The 17,721-nt window shown below is 44.2% G+C and overlaps 1 protein-coding gene across 2 annotated transcripts; it reads left to right on the top strand.

Annotated features, from left to right (window-relative positions):
* The first annotated feature begins 2,476 nt into the window (after positions 1-2,476).
* Positions 2,477-16,822, top strand: LOC109897442 (bone morphogenetic protein 7-like). Of its 2 annotated transcripts, none has more exons than XM_020491936.2 (7): positions 2,477-3,059; positions 12,276-12,465; positions 13,429-13,577; positions 13,735-13,935; positions 14,111-14,187; positions 14,389-14,499; positions 14,752-16,822. In XM_020491936.2, the coding sequence occupies exons 1-7, from the start codon at positions 2,660-2,662 to the stop codon at positions 14,899-14,901; spliced, it is 1,278 nt and encodes a 425-aa protein (XP_020347525.1). In that variant the 5' UTR covers positions 2,477-2,659; the 3' UTR covers positions 14,902-16,822. The 2 variants fall into 2 exon arrangements, with proteins under 2 accessions (XP_020347525.1, XP_031657931.1); XM_031802071.1 differs by having other exon boundaries at positions 13,735-13,950.
* Positions 16,823-17,721: the final 899 nt, after the last annotated feature.

The raw sequence follows: 17,721 nt of genomic DNA, 5'->3' as shown, positions 1-17,721 counted from the left end.
AAAAGTGCAGTAACTGCAGTGAACTGTGGTATTTTGGACGCAGTAATTGCAGAATAACTGCAGTGTACTTCAGTGTACTACAGTTGAACTGCAGTTATACTGCATTGTACTGCAGTTAAACTGCACTCTGCAATCTTTTTTTGTAAAGGGAGCTTTAAGAAAATGTAAATATTCTCTATATGAAAGGCTTAAGTAGATAAACCTGTGGTCATAATGATACACTGTTTGCACACCAGCCTGCAAGTTTACCAGGTGCACAATTTCAGTGGTGGAAAAAGTACTCAATTGTCATACGTGAGTAAAAGTAAAGATACCTTAATAGAAAATGACTCAAGTAAAACTGAAAGTCACTCAGTTGTCACGATCCTCGTATAGAGTAGACCAAAGCGCAGCGTGGTGTGAATGCATACTTTAATGATTGACGAAAAACACGAAGTACACTAAACAAACAAAACAAACTAACAAGACGAACGTGACCGTTATCGAAACTCTGTGCAAACATGCAACATAACGTGACAGAATAACCCACCTACAATGGACCAAGCAGCGTGGTAACGGCCAGCAGCAGCAGCGGCAAAGAACGCAGGACTCATGGACTTGGGAGGAGATTCTGGACGGGGAAGGACCCTGGGCACAGCCAGGGGAATATCGCCGCCCCAAAGCAGAGCTGGAGGCAGCGAAAGCAGAGAGGCGCCGGTATGAGGAGGCAGCACGGCAGCGTGGCTGGAAGCCCGAAAGGCAGCCCCAAAAATGTATTGGGGGGGAACACAGGGAGTGTGGCGAAGCCAGGTAGGAAACCTGCGCCAACTTCCTGTGCTTACTGGAGAGAGAGAGGAACCGGGTAGGCACCGTGTTATGCGGTGGAGCGCACTGTGTCCCCGGTGCGTGTGCATAGCCCGGTTAGGTACATTCCAGCTCCTCGTATTGGCCGGGCTAGAGTGGGCATCAAGCCAGGTGCCATGAAGCCAGCTCTACGCATCTGCGTCTCTACGGGCCGGCATACATGGCACCAGCCTTATGCATGGTGTCCCCGGTTCACCAGCACAGCCCAGTGCGGGCTATTCCACCTCGCCGCACTGGCCTGGCTACGGGGAGCATTCAACCAGGTAAGGTTGGGCAGGCTCGGTGCTCAAGATCTCCAGTGCGCCTTCACGGTCCGGTCTATCTGGTGCCACCTCCACGCACCAGCCCTCCACTGGCAGCCCCCCGCACCAGGCTGTCTCTCCGTCTCACCCCTACAGGTGCTCCCGCCTGTCCAGCGCTGCCAGAGCCTTCCTCCTGCCCAGAGCTGCCAGAGCCTTCCTCCTGCCCAGCACTGCCAGAGTCTCCCGTCTGTCCTGAGCTGCCAGAGCCTCCCATCTGTCCTGAGCCGCCAGAGTCTCCCATCTGTCCTGAGCCGCCAGAGTCTCCCATCTGTCCTGAGCCGCCAGAGTCTCCCGTCTGTCCTGAGCCGCCAGAGTCTCCCGTCTGTCCTGAGCCACCAGAGTGGTGGAGTGGGGTCCACGTCCCGCGCCAGAGCCGCCACCGCGGCCAGATGCCCACCCACACCCTCCCCTATAGGTAGGTTTTGCGGCCGGAGTCCGCACCTTAAGGGGGGGAGGGGAGTACTGTCACACTCTGACCATTATTTGCATTGTTTGTTTCTATGTTTTGTTTGGTCAGGGTGTGATATGAGTGGGCATTCTATGTTGCATGTCTAGTTAGTCTGTTTCTATGTGTTTTGGCCTGATATGGTTCTCAATCAGTGGCAGGTGTTTGTCATTGTCTCTGATTGGGAACCATATTTAGGTAGCCCGTTTTGTATTGTGGTTCGTGAGTTATTGTCTATGTTATGTTGCATGTTTGCACAGAGTTTCGATAGCGGTCACGTTCGTCTTGTTCGTTTGTTTTGTTTTGTTTAGTGTACTTTGTGTTTTTCGTCAATCATTAAAGTATGCATTCACACCACGCCACTTTGGGTTACTCTATACGACGATCGTGACACCAGTAAAATACTACTAGAGTAATTTTCCTGTCAAAATTTAAGGAGTACTTTTGGGTGTTAGGGAAAATGTATGGAGTAAAAAGTACATTATTTTCATTAGGAATGTACTGAAGTAAAAGTTGCCAAAATATAAATAGTAAAGTAAAGTACAGATACCCCCAAAAACGAATTAAGTAGTACTTTAAAGTATTTTTACTTCAGTACATTAAACGACTGACTTCTTGTTTTAGTTAGTCATAATTCCAAAAGTTTATCAACTGTTGCACGTGTTGTAATCATGTCCAAACAAAGGTTTGATAGGACAATAAAGGTTTTAAACGGTTATCGCGGGTAAATTTGTCCCCAACCATTATTCTATTATCAAGACAGAGGTGCAAAAATGTCCTCAAATGTCGTCGACCCCCCCGCCACCATAGGGAAAGCCCATGCCAAAGCCCACCGACCCCTCCCCTCAGATACTGCAACTCAGTAAAGTCCGGTGCAGGAGGGGAGCCTTGCCTGACATTGCAGTGCGCACCAAAGCTGATGATGATTGGCTGATGTTTGATTCAGCTTCTAAAGTAGGCTATCAGGGTCGAAGCTCGCTCTCCAATGCATGAGGACTTGGGACAGTAATTTTAGATAGCATATCTCTATCTTTGTATCAATCAATTAATTACACGCATTCATTTGAAAATGGTGACTTTATTGCGTCGACGAGCTTCGGCGCTGCTTCTTGCGTGGGGTTATTGTATTTTGGCTGAGACAACTTTGTCTAACATCACTCTTGATAACGAGGTTCACTCCAGCTTCATCCAGCGCCGTCTGAGGAGCCAGGAGCGCCGGGAGATGCAGCGGGAAATCCTCTCCATCCTGGGGCTGCCCCACCGGCCCCGGCCGCATATCTACACCAAACAAAACGCTGCCCCGATGTTCATGCTGGATTTGTACAACGCTATTTCCACGGACGGACAACAGCCAGCAGGCTTTTCATATTATAAACCCGTTTTAACGACCAAGGGGCCCCAGATGGTGACCCAGCAAAACAGTATTTTCCTCAATGACGCGGATATGGTGATGAGCTTTGTCAATCTTGGTATGTCCTCCTTATCACCATATCCAGAGACGTATCCATTCATTTCGATGGATATTAATTGATATGTTATTGTTTAGCCTACATGATATAAAACATATATTTCGCGATTGCTCACTTTATTTTTAAAAGCAAAAAAAAAGTTTATTTCACCTTTGCACAAACGATGACCCAGTCTTGACACAGAAGCTCTTATCTTACAATACCTTCTAAATAGTTTTTTACTCAACACATCTCACATGAACATGACCTAAACACAATAATTAAACAGCTGCTTGTTTAGGTTTACTCTGATTTATCTGACACTGCACTGTAATGCTAATGCACTCATTATGCTTACTTTGACTCATTCAGTGTCTCAATTGCTCATATACTTGTAGAAAAAAATGGTTTTCTGGCCATCCCCATAGGAGAACCCTTTTGGGTTCCACATAGAACTCTCGGTGAAAGGGTTTTACATGGAACCCAAAAGGTTCTACCTGTAACCAAACTATTATGGGACAGCCAAATAACTGTTTTAGGTTCTAGGTGGTACTCTTTTTTTTTTTTTTTTTTAGAGTGTAGGGTAGGTAGCCTTCTACTCAGTAAATAACACAATTGTAATTTTTTTTAAACAAAACTTCCTACCATGGTTTCTCTTTGGACCTGTCTGGTCTGTAGGAATACTGACCAGGAGAGCAGAGGTCAGGCAAGGTGAAGGGTGGTTGTGTTGTGCTGGTCAGACAGAGCACTGCTGAGGACCCAGTAGATGCTCCAGTTAGGAGTCAGTCTCTCTGGCTTAACCTTGCCTTAAATCACAGGAGTTGACTGTAAAAAGCAGGCTTACTCACAGTTTACCTGCTGGCATAAGTATTAAAGGGTGAAAGCTTTCTTCACTGCCGTTTTGTAGTTTGTGAGCACTTTGCAGACATAACTCTACTGTTGAACCGAGTGCATGAGCTAAGTGTTTGTGTGTGAGTGACGTTCCATTTGTGTGCAGCTTCTAAACGTGGAGGCTTATGGTAACGTTCTCTTTTAGATAAGATTCTTCTGCATTCTGAGTTGTAAATGTTATCACAACATGGCTGTATCTGATTTCCCCTGAATCCCTTCAGTGCTCTGGGAGACCGGCTTTAGCAAGGCTTTGTTTAGCATGATTTGGACAGGCATTTCAGTACCCTGGGGAGGGCAGAACAAATCAACAAGGAGATAAAGACTAAAATCAAATTTTATTTGTCACATGCGCCGAATAGACCTTACAGTGAAATGCTTATTTACAAGCCCTTAACCAACAATGCTTTTAGAAGTTTTAAGAAAAATAAGTGTAAAGTAAAAAATGGAAAATAAAAGTAACAAATAATTAAACAGCAGCAGTAAAATAACAATAGCGAGGCTGTATACAGGGGGTACCGGTACAGAGTCAATGTGTGGGGGCACCGGTTAGTTGAGGTAATTGAGGTAATATGTACATGTAGGTAGAGTTAAAGTGACTATGCATAGATAATAAACAGAGAGTAGCAGCAGCGTAAAAGACGGGTCTGGGTAACCCTTTGATTAGCTGTTCTGGAGTCTTATGGCTTGGGTGTAGAAGCTGTTAAGAAGCCTTTTGGACCTAGACTTGGCGCTCCGGTACCGCTTGCCGTGCGGTAGCAGAGATAACAGTCTATGACAAGGGTGGCTGGAGCCAGTGACAATTTTTAGGGCCTTCCTCTGACACCGCCTGGTATAGAGGTCCTTAATTGCAGGAAGCTTGGCCCCAGTGATGTACTGAGCTGTACGCACTACCCTCTGTAGTGCCTTGCGGTCGGAGGCTGAGCAGTTGCCATTCCAGGCAGTGATGCTCTCGATGGTGTAGCTCTATAACCTTTTGAGGATACCAAATCTTTTCAGTCTCCTGAGGAGGAATAGGCTTTGTCATGCCCTCTTCATGACTGTCTTGGTGTGTTTGGACCATGATAGTTTGTTGGTGATGTGGACACCAGGGAGCTTGAAGCTCTCACCCTGCTCCACTACATCTCCATCGATGAGAATGGGGGTGTGCTCGTACCTTCTTTTCCTGTAGTCCACAATCATCCCCTTTGTCGTTATCACGTTGAGGGAGACGTTGTTGTCCTGGCACCACACGGCCAGGTCTCTGACCTCCTCCCTATAGGCTGTCTTATCGTTTTCTGCGATCAGGCCTACCACTGTTGTGTCATCGGCAAACTTGATGGTGTTGGAGTCGTGATGTGAGCCATGACCAGCCTTTCAAAGCACTTCATGGCTGCAGATGTGAGTGCTACGGGTTGGTAGTCATTTAGGCAGGTTACCTTAGTGTTTTTGGTCACAGGTACTGCATCTAAGGTGGCTGGCTGTGTGTGTGTGTGTTTGTGTGTGTGTGTGTGTGTGTGTGTGTGTGTGTGTGTGTGTGTGTGTGTGTGTGTGGGCGTAAATAAAGGGGGTAGGGTGGGAGGAGTAGGGGGGGCTTCCTTGGACATTATTGCGTTTATAAAACCCAAATCCTGCTTTTGTTTCCTTTGGAGATCTCACCACGGGTCTAATATCACTATGGTGAAACAGCAGACAGTGTGGTGCCTGTGGCTCCCATCCGGCTGGGGCTTTTCATCCAAAGTCAACCGTTTCCCCTTCGTTGTCCTGCCTCAAGGCTTACAGGAGGGATACAGGTTGGGCTTCATGGCCTATTGTGCGTGTGTAAGGTTCTCAATTTATCATCAGGAATAGATTTGGCACTTTTAACCTTCTATTCCCATTCATGTGTCTATGCGAGCATGTATGTGAGGCAGGGTGGAGTGACCAGGATAGAGGAAAAGGGAAGAAGTAAGTGCATATAAAGTGCAGAGAAAAGAGAAAGAATGAGAAGGATGCAGGGTCCCCGTTCCTCACATGAACCCATGGCCCCTCTCTCCATTTGATTGGCAGTCTGTTTCCAGATGTGGGTTCCACCATTTTGTAAAGAGCCAGTCCTGGTGGTCCCTGGTAGAGGTCGACCGATTAATCGGAATTGCCGATGAATTAGGGCCGATTTCAAGTTTTCATAACAGTCAGTGATCGGCATTTTTGGACACCGATCGTGGCCGATTACATTGCACTCCACGAGGAGACTGTGTGGCAGGCTTACTACCTGTTATGCGAGTGCAGCAAGGAGCCAAGGTAGGTAAGGTGCTAGCTAGTATTAAACGTATCTTATAAAAAACAATCAATCTTAACATAATCACTAGTTAACTACACATGGTTGATGATATTACTAGTTTATCTAGCGTGTCCTGCGTTGCATATAATCGATGCGGTGCCTGTAAATGTATCATTGAATCATAGCCTACTTCGCCAAATGGGTGATTTAACAAGCGCATTCGCGAAAAAAGCACTGTCTTTGCACCAATGTGTACCTAACCATAAACATCAACGCCTTTCTTAAAATCAATACACAAGTATATATATTTTAAACCTGCATATTTAGTTCATATTGCCTGCTAACATGAATTTCTTTTAACTAGGGAAACGGTGTCACTTCTCTTGCGTTATGTGCAACAGTCAGGGTATTTGCAGCAGTTTGGGCCGCCTGGCTCGCCTGTGCGAAGACTATTTATTCCTAACAAAGACAGCCAACTTCGCCAAATGGGGGATGATTTAACAAAAGCGCATTTGCAAAAAAAGCACAATCGTTGCACGACTGTACCTAACCATAAACATCAATGCCTTTCTTAAAATCCATACACAGAAGTATATTTTATTAAACCTTCATATTTAGTTAAAAGAAATCCAGGTTAGCAGGCAATATTAAATTAGGGAAATTGTGTCACTTCTCTTGTGTTCATTGCACGCAGAGTCAGGGTATATGCAACAGTTTGGGCCACCTGGCTCGTTGCGAATAATTTGCCAGAAATGTACGTAATTATGACATAACATTGAAGTTTGTGCAATGTAACAGGAATATTTAGACTTATGGATGCCACCAGTTAGATAAAATATGGAACTGTTCCGTATTTCACTGAAAGAAAAAATGTTTTGTTTTCAAAATGATAGTTTCCGGATTTGACCATATTAATGACCTAAGGCTTGTATTTCTGTGTGTTACTATGTTATAATTAAGTATATGATTTGATATTTGATAGAGCAGTCTGATTGAGCGGTGGTAGGGAGCTGCAGGCTCGTAAGCATTCATTTAAATAAGCACTTTTGTGCATTTGCCAGCAGCTCTTCTCTGTGCTTCAAGCATTGAGCTGTTTATGACTTCAAGCCTATCAACTCCGGAGCTAGTTAGCAGGGTGCGCGTTAATAGCGTTTCAATCGGTGACGTCACTCGCTCTGAGACGTTGAAGTAGTTGTTCCCCTTGCTCTGCAAGGACCGCGGCTTTTGTGGAGCGATGGGCAATGATGCTTCAAGGGTAGCTGTTGTCAATGTGTTCCTGGTTCGAGCCCAGGTAGGGGCGACGAGAGGGACGGAAGCTATACTGTAACACTGGCAATACTAAAGTGCCTATAAGAATATCCAATAGTCAAAGGTATATGAAATACAAATGGTATAGATGTCACGCCCTGACCATAGAGAGCCCTCAGTTCTTTAGGTCAGGTGTTTATGTCAGAGCGTGACTAGGGGGGTGTTCTAGTCATTTATTTTCTATGTTCGTGATTTGTAGGGTTCCCAATTAGAGGCAGCTGGTAATCGTTGCCTCTAATTGGGGAGCATATTTAGGAAGCCTTTTCTCCCACCTGCTTTGTGGGATATTGTTTTGTGTATGTGCATGTAGCACCACTACTTTCACGTTTCGTTGTTGGTTTATTGTTTTGTAGAAGTTTCACTTAAATAAAGATGTGGAACTATAATCACGCTGTGCCTTGGTCCGTCTTTCATCACGATCGTGACAGAATATCCCACCAAGCAAGGACCAAGCAGCGTGCTAAGGAGGAGAAGGTGAGTTGGACCTGGGAGGAGATCAGGAGTGGATGCGAGACCCTTCCTTGGCAGGAGTCGCATAAAGATCAAGAAGGACAGCGACGACGCCGGAGCCGCGGCCACAGAATCCCCAAGATTTTTTTTTTGGGGGGGGGGGCACATGGGTTGGTCGACTGAGCAGCGGGGAGTGCCAGAGCCTGAATGGCAGACGGTGGAGGAATTCAATGAGGGATACCAGAGATAGGTGGAGGCGGGGAGTAGGCTACAGCGCAGGCGTGCTGAAGAGCGTGTCATCAGTCCGGTGCCATCTGTGCCGGCTCCACGCACCAGGCCACCAGTGTGCCTTCCCAGCCCGGTATGTCCTGGCACATGGAGCTGGCGGCTGAGCAGAGGGAAGAGCCAGAGACTGTCAGGGAGGCGATGGAGAAGTTGGGGGAGAGAGAGATGTTGGTCAAGTGTGTTCTGCTCAACATTCGACCTGAAGAGCCTGTCAGCAGTCTGGTGAAGTCTGTGCCGGCTTCACGCATCTGGCCTTCAGTGCGCCTTCCTAGTCCGGGTACGTCCTGTGCCAGCTCCCCGCACCCTCCCTGAAGTGCGTGTCAACAGTCCGGTGCCACCTGTGCCGGCTCCATGCACCAGGCCTCCAGTGCGCTTCCCAGTCCTATAATAACTACAACCTAAAACTTCTTACCTGGGAATATTGAAGACTCATGTTAAAGGAACCACCAGCTTTCATATGTTCTCATGTTCTGAGCAAGGAACTGAAACGTTAGCTTTTTTACATGGCACATATTGCATTTTTACTTTCTTTTCCAACACTTTGTTTTTGCATTATTTAAACCAAATGGAACATGTTTGATTATTTATTTTGTGGAGCGATGGGCAACGATGCTAAATGGATTTTATTGATGTATTATATTAAGTTAAACTAAAAGTGTTCATTCAGTATTGTTGTAGTTGTTATTATTACAAATAAATAAATACATAAATACAAAAACGTCCGATTAATCGGTATTGGCTTTTTTGGTCCTCCAATAATTGGTATCGGTATCGGCATTGAAAAATCATAATCGGTCGACCTCTAGTCCCTGGAGTGATAGCTTAAAGCCAAACTGGATTAAGGCATTTCCCCTCGATAGCCCGCAGCTTCCAGTGAGGAAAAGATAACTTTTCTACCCACTCTCTCAATGTGCAGGTATTTAGGTGGCCAATGTTGACGCATCTCGGAAATGATGGAATCAGTTCAGTTTTATTAGTCTTGCTTCCTTCATTTCCTAAACTAATTAACGGTGGAAAAAGCTTTGGCTTCTCATGCCCTGTTCTTGTGGAATGGTGGACATATTTTTTCTTCTTTCCCCTAAGTGAATTTAATATATTGAAATGAAACTGCTGTAGGGTATCCTTTTTTACTCATTTGTTTTGTGTGTACATACAGTGGGGCAGAAAAGTATTTAGTCAGCCACCAATTGTGCAAGTTCTCTCACTTAAAAAGACGAGAGAGGCCTGTGATTTTCATCATAGGTAGAAAATCTTTGGAGGGAGTTGAAAGTCCGTGTTGCCCAGCAACAGCCCCAAAACATCACTGCTCTAGAGGAGAACTGCATGGAGGAATGGGCCAAAATACCAGCAACAGTGTTTGAAAACCTTGTGAAGACTTACAGAAAACGTTTGACCTCTGTCATTGCCAACAAAGGGTATATAACAAAGTATTGAGATAAACTTTTGTTATTGACCAAATACTTATTTTCCACCATAATTTGCAAATAAATTCATAAAAAATCCTACAATGTGATTTTCTGGATTTTTTTTTCTAATTTAGTCTGTCATAGTTGAAGTGTACCTATGATGAAAATTTACAGGCCTCTCTCATCTTTTTAAGTGGGAGAACTTGCACAATTGATGGCTGACTAAATACTTTTTTGCCCCACTGTATACCATTTCCCCACATAGAGTCAGGACTGTTAGAATCCCCAACCACCATCCAGTCTGCCCACTATCAATATGTATTCATTTCCATGACTATGCAACACATCTGACTATACAGCTGCAGTTTGACCGCACACATCGGTAGCTTGTCTGCACATCAGGGTCGTTATAATGGAGCTATAGCCATACTGTGGAGTGGAGAGCTCAAGTCTGACTTTACACTGCTGAACCAATCTGACTATAACCTGACTGCATGGTTCCTGGTTGGACTTAGTTGACCTGCATTCCTGTACTGCTAGTTCCTCTTGTTGGGACTCTGCCATAGGCAGACACAGATGTCTTTGGGATGTTCTTGCTTCCATGAGAACACACCTGCCGCATATGGGAATAAGAGACAGGCTTATCAGTTATCTTTCACATTGCTCTATGTGAAATGAAATTAAGAAGATGGTGCTGTATGGTCAAAGTTTGCCTTGTAACAGGTTTGTGAACCCAACAGGCTAAATTGAAACCTGACTGTCATAGTAATCTGATTTGGGGAGGAAATAAGCGACTCATGCAGGGTATTTGTTCTCGATACTCAAAGTTGTATAATTCCTCTAATCGTTTTTGAATCCCTTCTTTAAAGATGGTTTCCTTTTTTTAAAGACGCGGTCACAACTGAAATGCTAAGCAAGGTGTAAGGTTTGTTTTAACAAAGCCTGTTTGGTGAATAAAATTATGTGATCTCAGAAATAGGGTCTTGGAACATAAGCCACTGAATGTTGTCATACTACCATATAGACCTTTTTAATGGAACCTAAGACAGGGTAGTTGGAGAGGTTAAAAAAATAAATAAAAATAACATGTTTTATTGTCACATACACCACCGGATAGGTGCTGTGAAATGGGTTATTTTAGACATCTGATTAAGAAAGTGTTTTTTTCATTAGGAATTTTCATTGTGTTCCAGCTTACTTTATTTTATACCAAGTAGATTTTCTAGGTTTTAGTTTTGCCTCTGATGTAGGATATTCATTAACTTCACCCATACATTTTGATTGGCAGCTGAAAATTATTCATTATAAACAAACAGGCTATCGATTGTGCCACGCCAGCGTCGCACATTGAACCCTGTGTCATGAGCTAAGAAAAGTGTTGAAATGCCTCACAGAGAGAAGTTTGCATATCTGAGGGCTGATCTCTGGAGCTAATGGTCCCTAACGTAAACACACCAAGACCTTACGAGCAATTATTGCCTTCATAAAAACGCCCTGGTTTCTTTCCATCGTTCAACAAATGACTTGCATGGTTCAGAATGCTCTTTACGGTGTGTGTGTGTGTGTGTGTGGTTAAAAGTTGTTTTCTGGGCTTTAAGGCGTTGGGTGCATGTGTGCTGCATTAAGTTGTGTGTGTGTGTGTGTGTGTGTGTGTGTGTGTGTGTGTGTGTGTGTGTGTGTGTTCGGTACTGAAACAATACCAAGGCACCAGTGAGACAGACATATGATGTCATGGGGGCTGCTAGTGGGCAGGATGTGTTTAAGATGGGTAATCATCGCTCCACTCTGCACACCTCCAGTGTGGGAAGTCCCCCGTTGCTCAAGAGACCTCCACTAAGCTTTCCAAGGACAAACACATTGGGTAACGCTGTAAAAACACAGCGCTGGAAACCTTCAGGAAATATTTGGCTCTGCCCCACCACCATTATTGTGGAAACTCTGAGAATGGCTCAGCTGTTTCAGGGCAGGGTGGGACACCGTGGATCTCAGTTGGGGGACTGATATCAGGCCTAGCCTAGTCTCAGAAAGACCATTCACATAAATACTCTATTATCATTCCCCTCCAGAATATAGTACTTCATGTATCATGTATAGTGGTTAAATGTATTCTCCTATGGTGGATTATGGATAACATTTTGAGGATTATGACATTAGGATCATAGTGTTTCTGCAGGGTGTATGTATGGGCATTGGATTAGCTACTGTGGTTTTTCTGGCATCGCTTTAAGCTTTTCTTGTGGTCAGCACGTGTGTAATTTAAACATGGAACCCCCCCCCCAATTGGCGCTTTATGCAGACTGATGTTAAGATCAATCAGCTCCCTCGTGGAAGCAGGAGTTTCCTATTTTTTTACACAGTGCTTCTGAGATGTGGGCGGAGCAATGTGGATCAGTTTTTGGCAGAATTAAACCACCACCTGGCTGCTGATCTGAGTGTATTCACAGCACTGAGTGTGTTGGTACACATGCACCCCCCACTGTTTCAACAGACCAGGGAATATGGGGAGAAAAGGGATGTGCCTTTAACCCTCCAGGGTCAGTGTTCGTTGTGTTAGTTGTGCAGCTTTTAATGGATGAGGTTAGCTGTTGGAAAAAGCGGATCCGGGATCAGTTGGTATGGGTAGTGAGTAACCTCTTTTCTCCCACTATCCCCTCTCAACAGTTGAGCTGGATCAGAACGTCCTGTCTTCTCGGCGCAACAGGGAATTCCGCTTTGACTTGTCCCATATCCCAGAGGGAGAAGCTGTCTCCGCTGCAGAGTTCAGAATCTACAAGGACTATATCGGAGAACACTATGAGAATGAGACCTTCCATGTGAACGTGTACCAGGTGCTACAGGAGCCCCCTGACAGGTGACACCTCTTTCATTAATCTTTATGTGTGTGGCCTTATAAAACAGTATACTACTCCCTAAAACTGCAGAGACCCACCTTGACCATATAGAACACACCCTCAAACACGACCCTCACTCCCCACGCCGCCATCATTCACTTAATCCGGATTCTCTAATACCTAGCAACCCTCCCCTCCCTCCACCCAACCCCTCTCTTTTTGGCCACACTATCCGTTATGATTGTAGTGAACAACAGTTTGATTAGTCCACCTAAAAAAAAAACACACACACATACACACACACACACATACAGCTTGTCCTTCTAGGTGACATCAGAGCCCAGTCATGTGTAGGCATGGCCTGTCCCACAGAGGTGACAGTGAGGCTATGTCGGTGCTAAGAACAACATCATTGTCATTCAGAGACACACATGCCTTCCATACAGACAACAAGGCGGCAAGAAAAAGAAACAGTCTGTGTTGTGGGCCTGGGGGCCTGAAAGTCAATCTGTAAACAAATCCATTGTCTGTGAGATCTGCCCCAGAGCTGTGATATCTGCTTCAATCAGTCTGGGAATTTTCATCTGTGATAAAGATACCTCTTTTAATAATGGCTATCGGTGGGGTTAGATCGACACTGCATGTCGTCTCTTGTTTTGGATTTACTGTATTCTGGGTTCTCTCCGGGTGGCTAGTCTCTTCTGTCTCTGCTATTTATTGGATATCAGCTATCTAGATCAACTTTTATATAACTACTTTACTTTTACATACTGCACTACATAGCAGCATCCCAAACTGCCACTGAGGAGAATGGTTTGAAATGCAATGTGAAGTGGCAAGGCTATATACGTTTTTCCAGACTTGAGGCAACTGATGTTAGAATTTAGAAGAACACACTTCCTAGGTCTGTAACTCTTTGTTGTGTATCTAACTGAGACTTTATGTGCTGTGTATCTAATGTTAGTAGTCAATGTGCCCCTCAGTGAGGAGGACCTGTTCCTGCTGGACACGCGTGTGGTGTGGGCTATAGAGGAAGGCTGGCTGGTGTTTGACATCACAGCCACCAGTAACCAGTGGGTAGTGAACCTGGACCAGAACTTGGGCCTGCAGCTAGCTCTAGAGAGCATGGACGGTGAGTCACTGTCACAAGTTATAAGAGTACTGAATGGCCGCTGGTCCAACAGAGGTAGATCTCTAAGGCTGGTACACCCACCACATAACATTGAATTTAAAAATATCAACATGTTATCTGGACTGACATGTTCATGTATTTCTGTCTCCCTCTACAGGCCAGAGTGTGAACCCCAGGCTAGTAGGGCTGGTGTGGGGCAGTGGGCTACAGGACAAGCAGCCCTTTATGGTGGCCTTCTTTAAGGGAACTGAGGTTCGTCTCCGCAGCGTCCGCTCTGCCCACGGCCACAAGGGGCGCAACCGCTCTAAAAACCCCAGGAATGCCCAGGACGCACTGAAGGTTGCTGAGGCTGCAGCAGGTACACAAATAATGAGTCAGTCAACATTTTAACATTTTAACTTGTAAACTTCATTTTCAGGCTATGAATAATATTTAACTAGGAACACCTCTATTATACAGTGTTTAAGTGACAGTGATCACAGTTGATTGTGCTGATTAATCTGTATGATGTTAATTTCTCCCTTTGTCTTCAGAGACCCTCAGCACAGACCCGAAACGGGGCTGTAAGAAGCATGAGCTGTATGTCAGCTTCAGAGATCTGGGATGGCAGGTACAGTACTACGACTCCTTCTATCACACCAGGTCCTGATATCTCTGTTCTGTACGGTAATGATCTGAGCACCCCCTCTTCTTTCTCTATTCACCCACATAGATAGGAGTATGACTTGCATATATTCAATATGACATTATCTCCATCTCCCATTTGTTGGATATTGTTATGAGAAATTCATTTTTTCAATTGTCCCCTCAGGACTGGATCATTGCACCAGAGGGCTATGCAGCGTACTACTGCCAGGGCGAATGCTCTTTTCCCCTCAACTCCTACATGAATGCCACCAATCATGCCATTGTGCAGACTCTGGTAAGAATATTTGTAGCTTTCATATTATCATATACATTACTGAGGGGGTTGAATATGGCATTTTCTCAGGGTTTCTCTGTAGAGTCTTTACTTTAAATTGTAAATTATTATTATTATCATTATTTTTTATCAAAGCACTCTTTGATGTCCTGCACCCTGTATAGAAAACTGCAAAAGTATCAATGCACATTTTACCCCACACTTAAATATTTCTAATATCAGTGCTCTATTCTACCCCCCCCACCCTCTCAGGTCCACTTCATAAACCCAGAGACAGTGCCCAAACCCTGCTGTGCCCCCACCCAGCTCCACGGCATCTCTGTCCTCTACTTTGACGACAGCTCCAATGTCATTCTGAAGAAGTACCGGAACATGGTGGTCAGAGCCTGCGGTTGTCACTGACCACCATTAGACTTCCCCTTCCCAGGATACACTGGGGCTGGTGGAGGAAGAGGAGGAAGAGGAGGAAATGGGGATTATGCAGCAAAACTCATTTATTGCCTGATCTATAAGGACCTGCTGCTTCAGGACTGGCAGGAAGACCAACTGCCTTTATTATTGGCTGCAAACTGACAAGTACTAGCAATACTGCCTTAGCAGTAGAGCCATACTGCCCTAGCAGTAGAGCCATACTGCCCTAGCAGTAGAGGCATACTGCCCTAGCAGTAGAGGCATACTGCTCTAGCCCAACTACGAAGAAGATCTTTGGCATCTGGATTGTCTCCACTACATGGTGCATTAAAGATAGGGACAAGGCTACTCATCTAGAGCGCAATAGAATTCCCAGTCAGTACCGTGGAGGAAAGAGAAACATCACAGACACTGAACTGTCATCCATTTATTTATAATCTCATGTTTCTTAAGTGAACAAAGAAAGGAAAGTATTGATGAATACAAAAAGATATCCCCCTGGATAGAGGCATGAGACTCAAATGAAATGCTAAAGATGCTCCAAAACGGAGCAGAATTTAGCAATTGCTTGTTTATCTATGAGTAGACATTTTAAGATGTGCCTTTGAACAAGATAAATCCAGTTTGGACAGTTCTGCTGTGTGCACCCAGCGCCTCTGTGTAAAACAATTGCTGGATAAAACTGCTGCATCTGATTGCATTAGACAGTCTCTGAAATGGGTTTACTTTGACACGTTTCTTTTTTACAGCATAGTTAATTATTTTCCACAAACAGCTGGGTTTACTTTGATTTCGATGAGAACAAAATGGCTGTCTGTTTTTCCTTTGAACGGCATGTAGGTGATGATGTATTTTGCGGAGCAGAGGTCAGGTGTAAGACATCTGGCTGTCTGTGTGCAGATTCAGAGGCTGCTGCTGTGAGAGATGGCAGAGCTGACGGTTAATACGAGACTGTGTGGGATTGATAGAGTATGCCCTTTTGGGTTGAGTTTCCTGGAGGAGGAGGCACAGACATATATCACCAAGCTCTGCACAGCACAAGAAAGGCATGTGGTCCCAGAGATGCCATTGGTTTTGCCCACAAGAGAACTCTGAGCTATCATTCTGTTCCAGCTTCCTTTTGATGTCCTTCCAGACCTGCAGGTGGGCGATCGAGGCCATATTTTCTGTAAAAACTAAATGTCAGATTACAGCAACAAAGTGCACAGAAACTCTCATAGGCATAGCAGATGTAATACATTTATATCACTTGGCCAGAAAAGCCTTCTCTCACACACTGACAGCCAAAACATGGTAACTGAAGACGTTGGTGGTTTATGTATAATCTATCATAGGCTCTATAAGCATATGTATATAAATATTGTAAACATCAGCTGGTGAGGTAAAATATAGTAAATGTAGCCTACTTTAGGACTCTATTCAGTCTGTATTGCCGAAACGTTACAGATTGCGTGCTAGAAATGTCATACCCCCAAGACATGCTAACCTCTCACAATTATAATAACGGCAGATTTTTTTTTGGGGGGGGGTATGATATTTGTGCGTCTGTTACTTTCTCACTCATCATTATTCTTGATTCATTCAGGATTATCCGTAATCATGGTAGCATCCACATGAATTTAGAAGTGTTTAGAAAATACTCTATTCTTATTTACAATAAAAGTTCCTCCAAAATGACACAATACATTATTTACCATTCATTTCTATTGGTCACAAACTAATCTAAAACACAATCAAAACAGACAGGAAATGCATTAAACAAATTTGCAGAGTAACAAGCTTGATGTAGTAATTGTGTTATATGAATATGGGACCAAATACGTAACTTTTTACTACTTTAATACATATACTGTATAAGTGAATTTGACCGATAATTTTGGTCCCCTAAAATGGGGGAATACAGTGCCTTGCGAAAGTATTCGGCCCCCTTGAACTTTGCGACCTTTTGCCACATTTCAGGCTTCAAACATAAATATATAAAACTGTATTTTTTTGTGAAGAATCAACAACAAGTGGGACACAATCATGAAGTGGAATGACATTTATTGGATATTTCAAACTTTTTTAACAAATCAAAAACAGAAAAATTGGGCGTGCAAAATTATTCAGCCCCCTTAAGTTAATACTTTGTAGCGCCACCTTTTCCTGCGATTACAGCTGTAAGTCGCTTGGGGTATGTCTCTATCAGTTTTCCACATCGAGAGACAGAATTTTTTTCCCATTTCTCCTTGCAAAACAGCTCGAGCTCAGTGAGGTTGGATGGAGAGCATTTGTGAACAGCAGTTTTCAGTTCTTTCCACAGATTCTCGATTGGATTCAGGTCTGGACTTTGACTTGGCCATTCTAACACCTGGATATGTTTATTTTTGAACCATTCCATTGTAGATTTTGCTTTATGTTTTGGATCATTGTCTTGTTGGAAGACAAATCTCCGTCCCAGTCTCAGGTCTTTTGCAGACTCCATCAGGTTTTCTTCCAGAATGGTCCTGTATTTGGCTCCATCCATCTTCCCATCAATTTTAACCATCTTCCCTGTCCCTGCTGAAGAAAAGCAGGCCCAAACCATGATGCTGCCACCACCATGTTTGACAGTGGGGATGGTGTGTTCAGGGTGATGAGCTGTGTTGCTTTTACGCCAAACATAACGTTTTGCATTGTTGCCAAAAAGTTCAATTTTGGTTTCATCTGACCAGAGCACCTTCTTCCACATGTTTGGTGTGTCTCCCAGGTGGCTTGTGGCAAACTTTAAACAACACTTTTTATGTATATCTTTAAGAAATGGCTTTCTTCTTGCCACTCTGCCATAAAGGC

Source organism: Oncorhynchus kisutch, linkage group LG1 (assembly GCF_002021735.2).
Source record: "Oncorhynchus kisutch isolate 150728-3 linkage group LG1, Okis_V2, whole genome shotgun sequence".
Classification (NCBI taxonomy): domain Eukaryota; kingdom Metazoa; phylum Chordata; class Actinopteri; order Salmoniformes; family Salmonidae; genus Oncorhynchus; species Oncorhynchus kisutch.
Note: the sequence above shows the minus strand (reverse complement) of the source record. Positions and strands in the feature narration are given on the sequence as shown.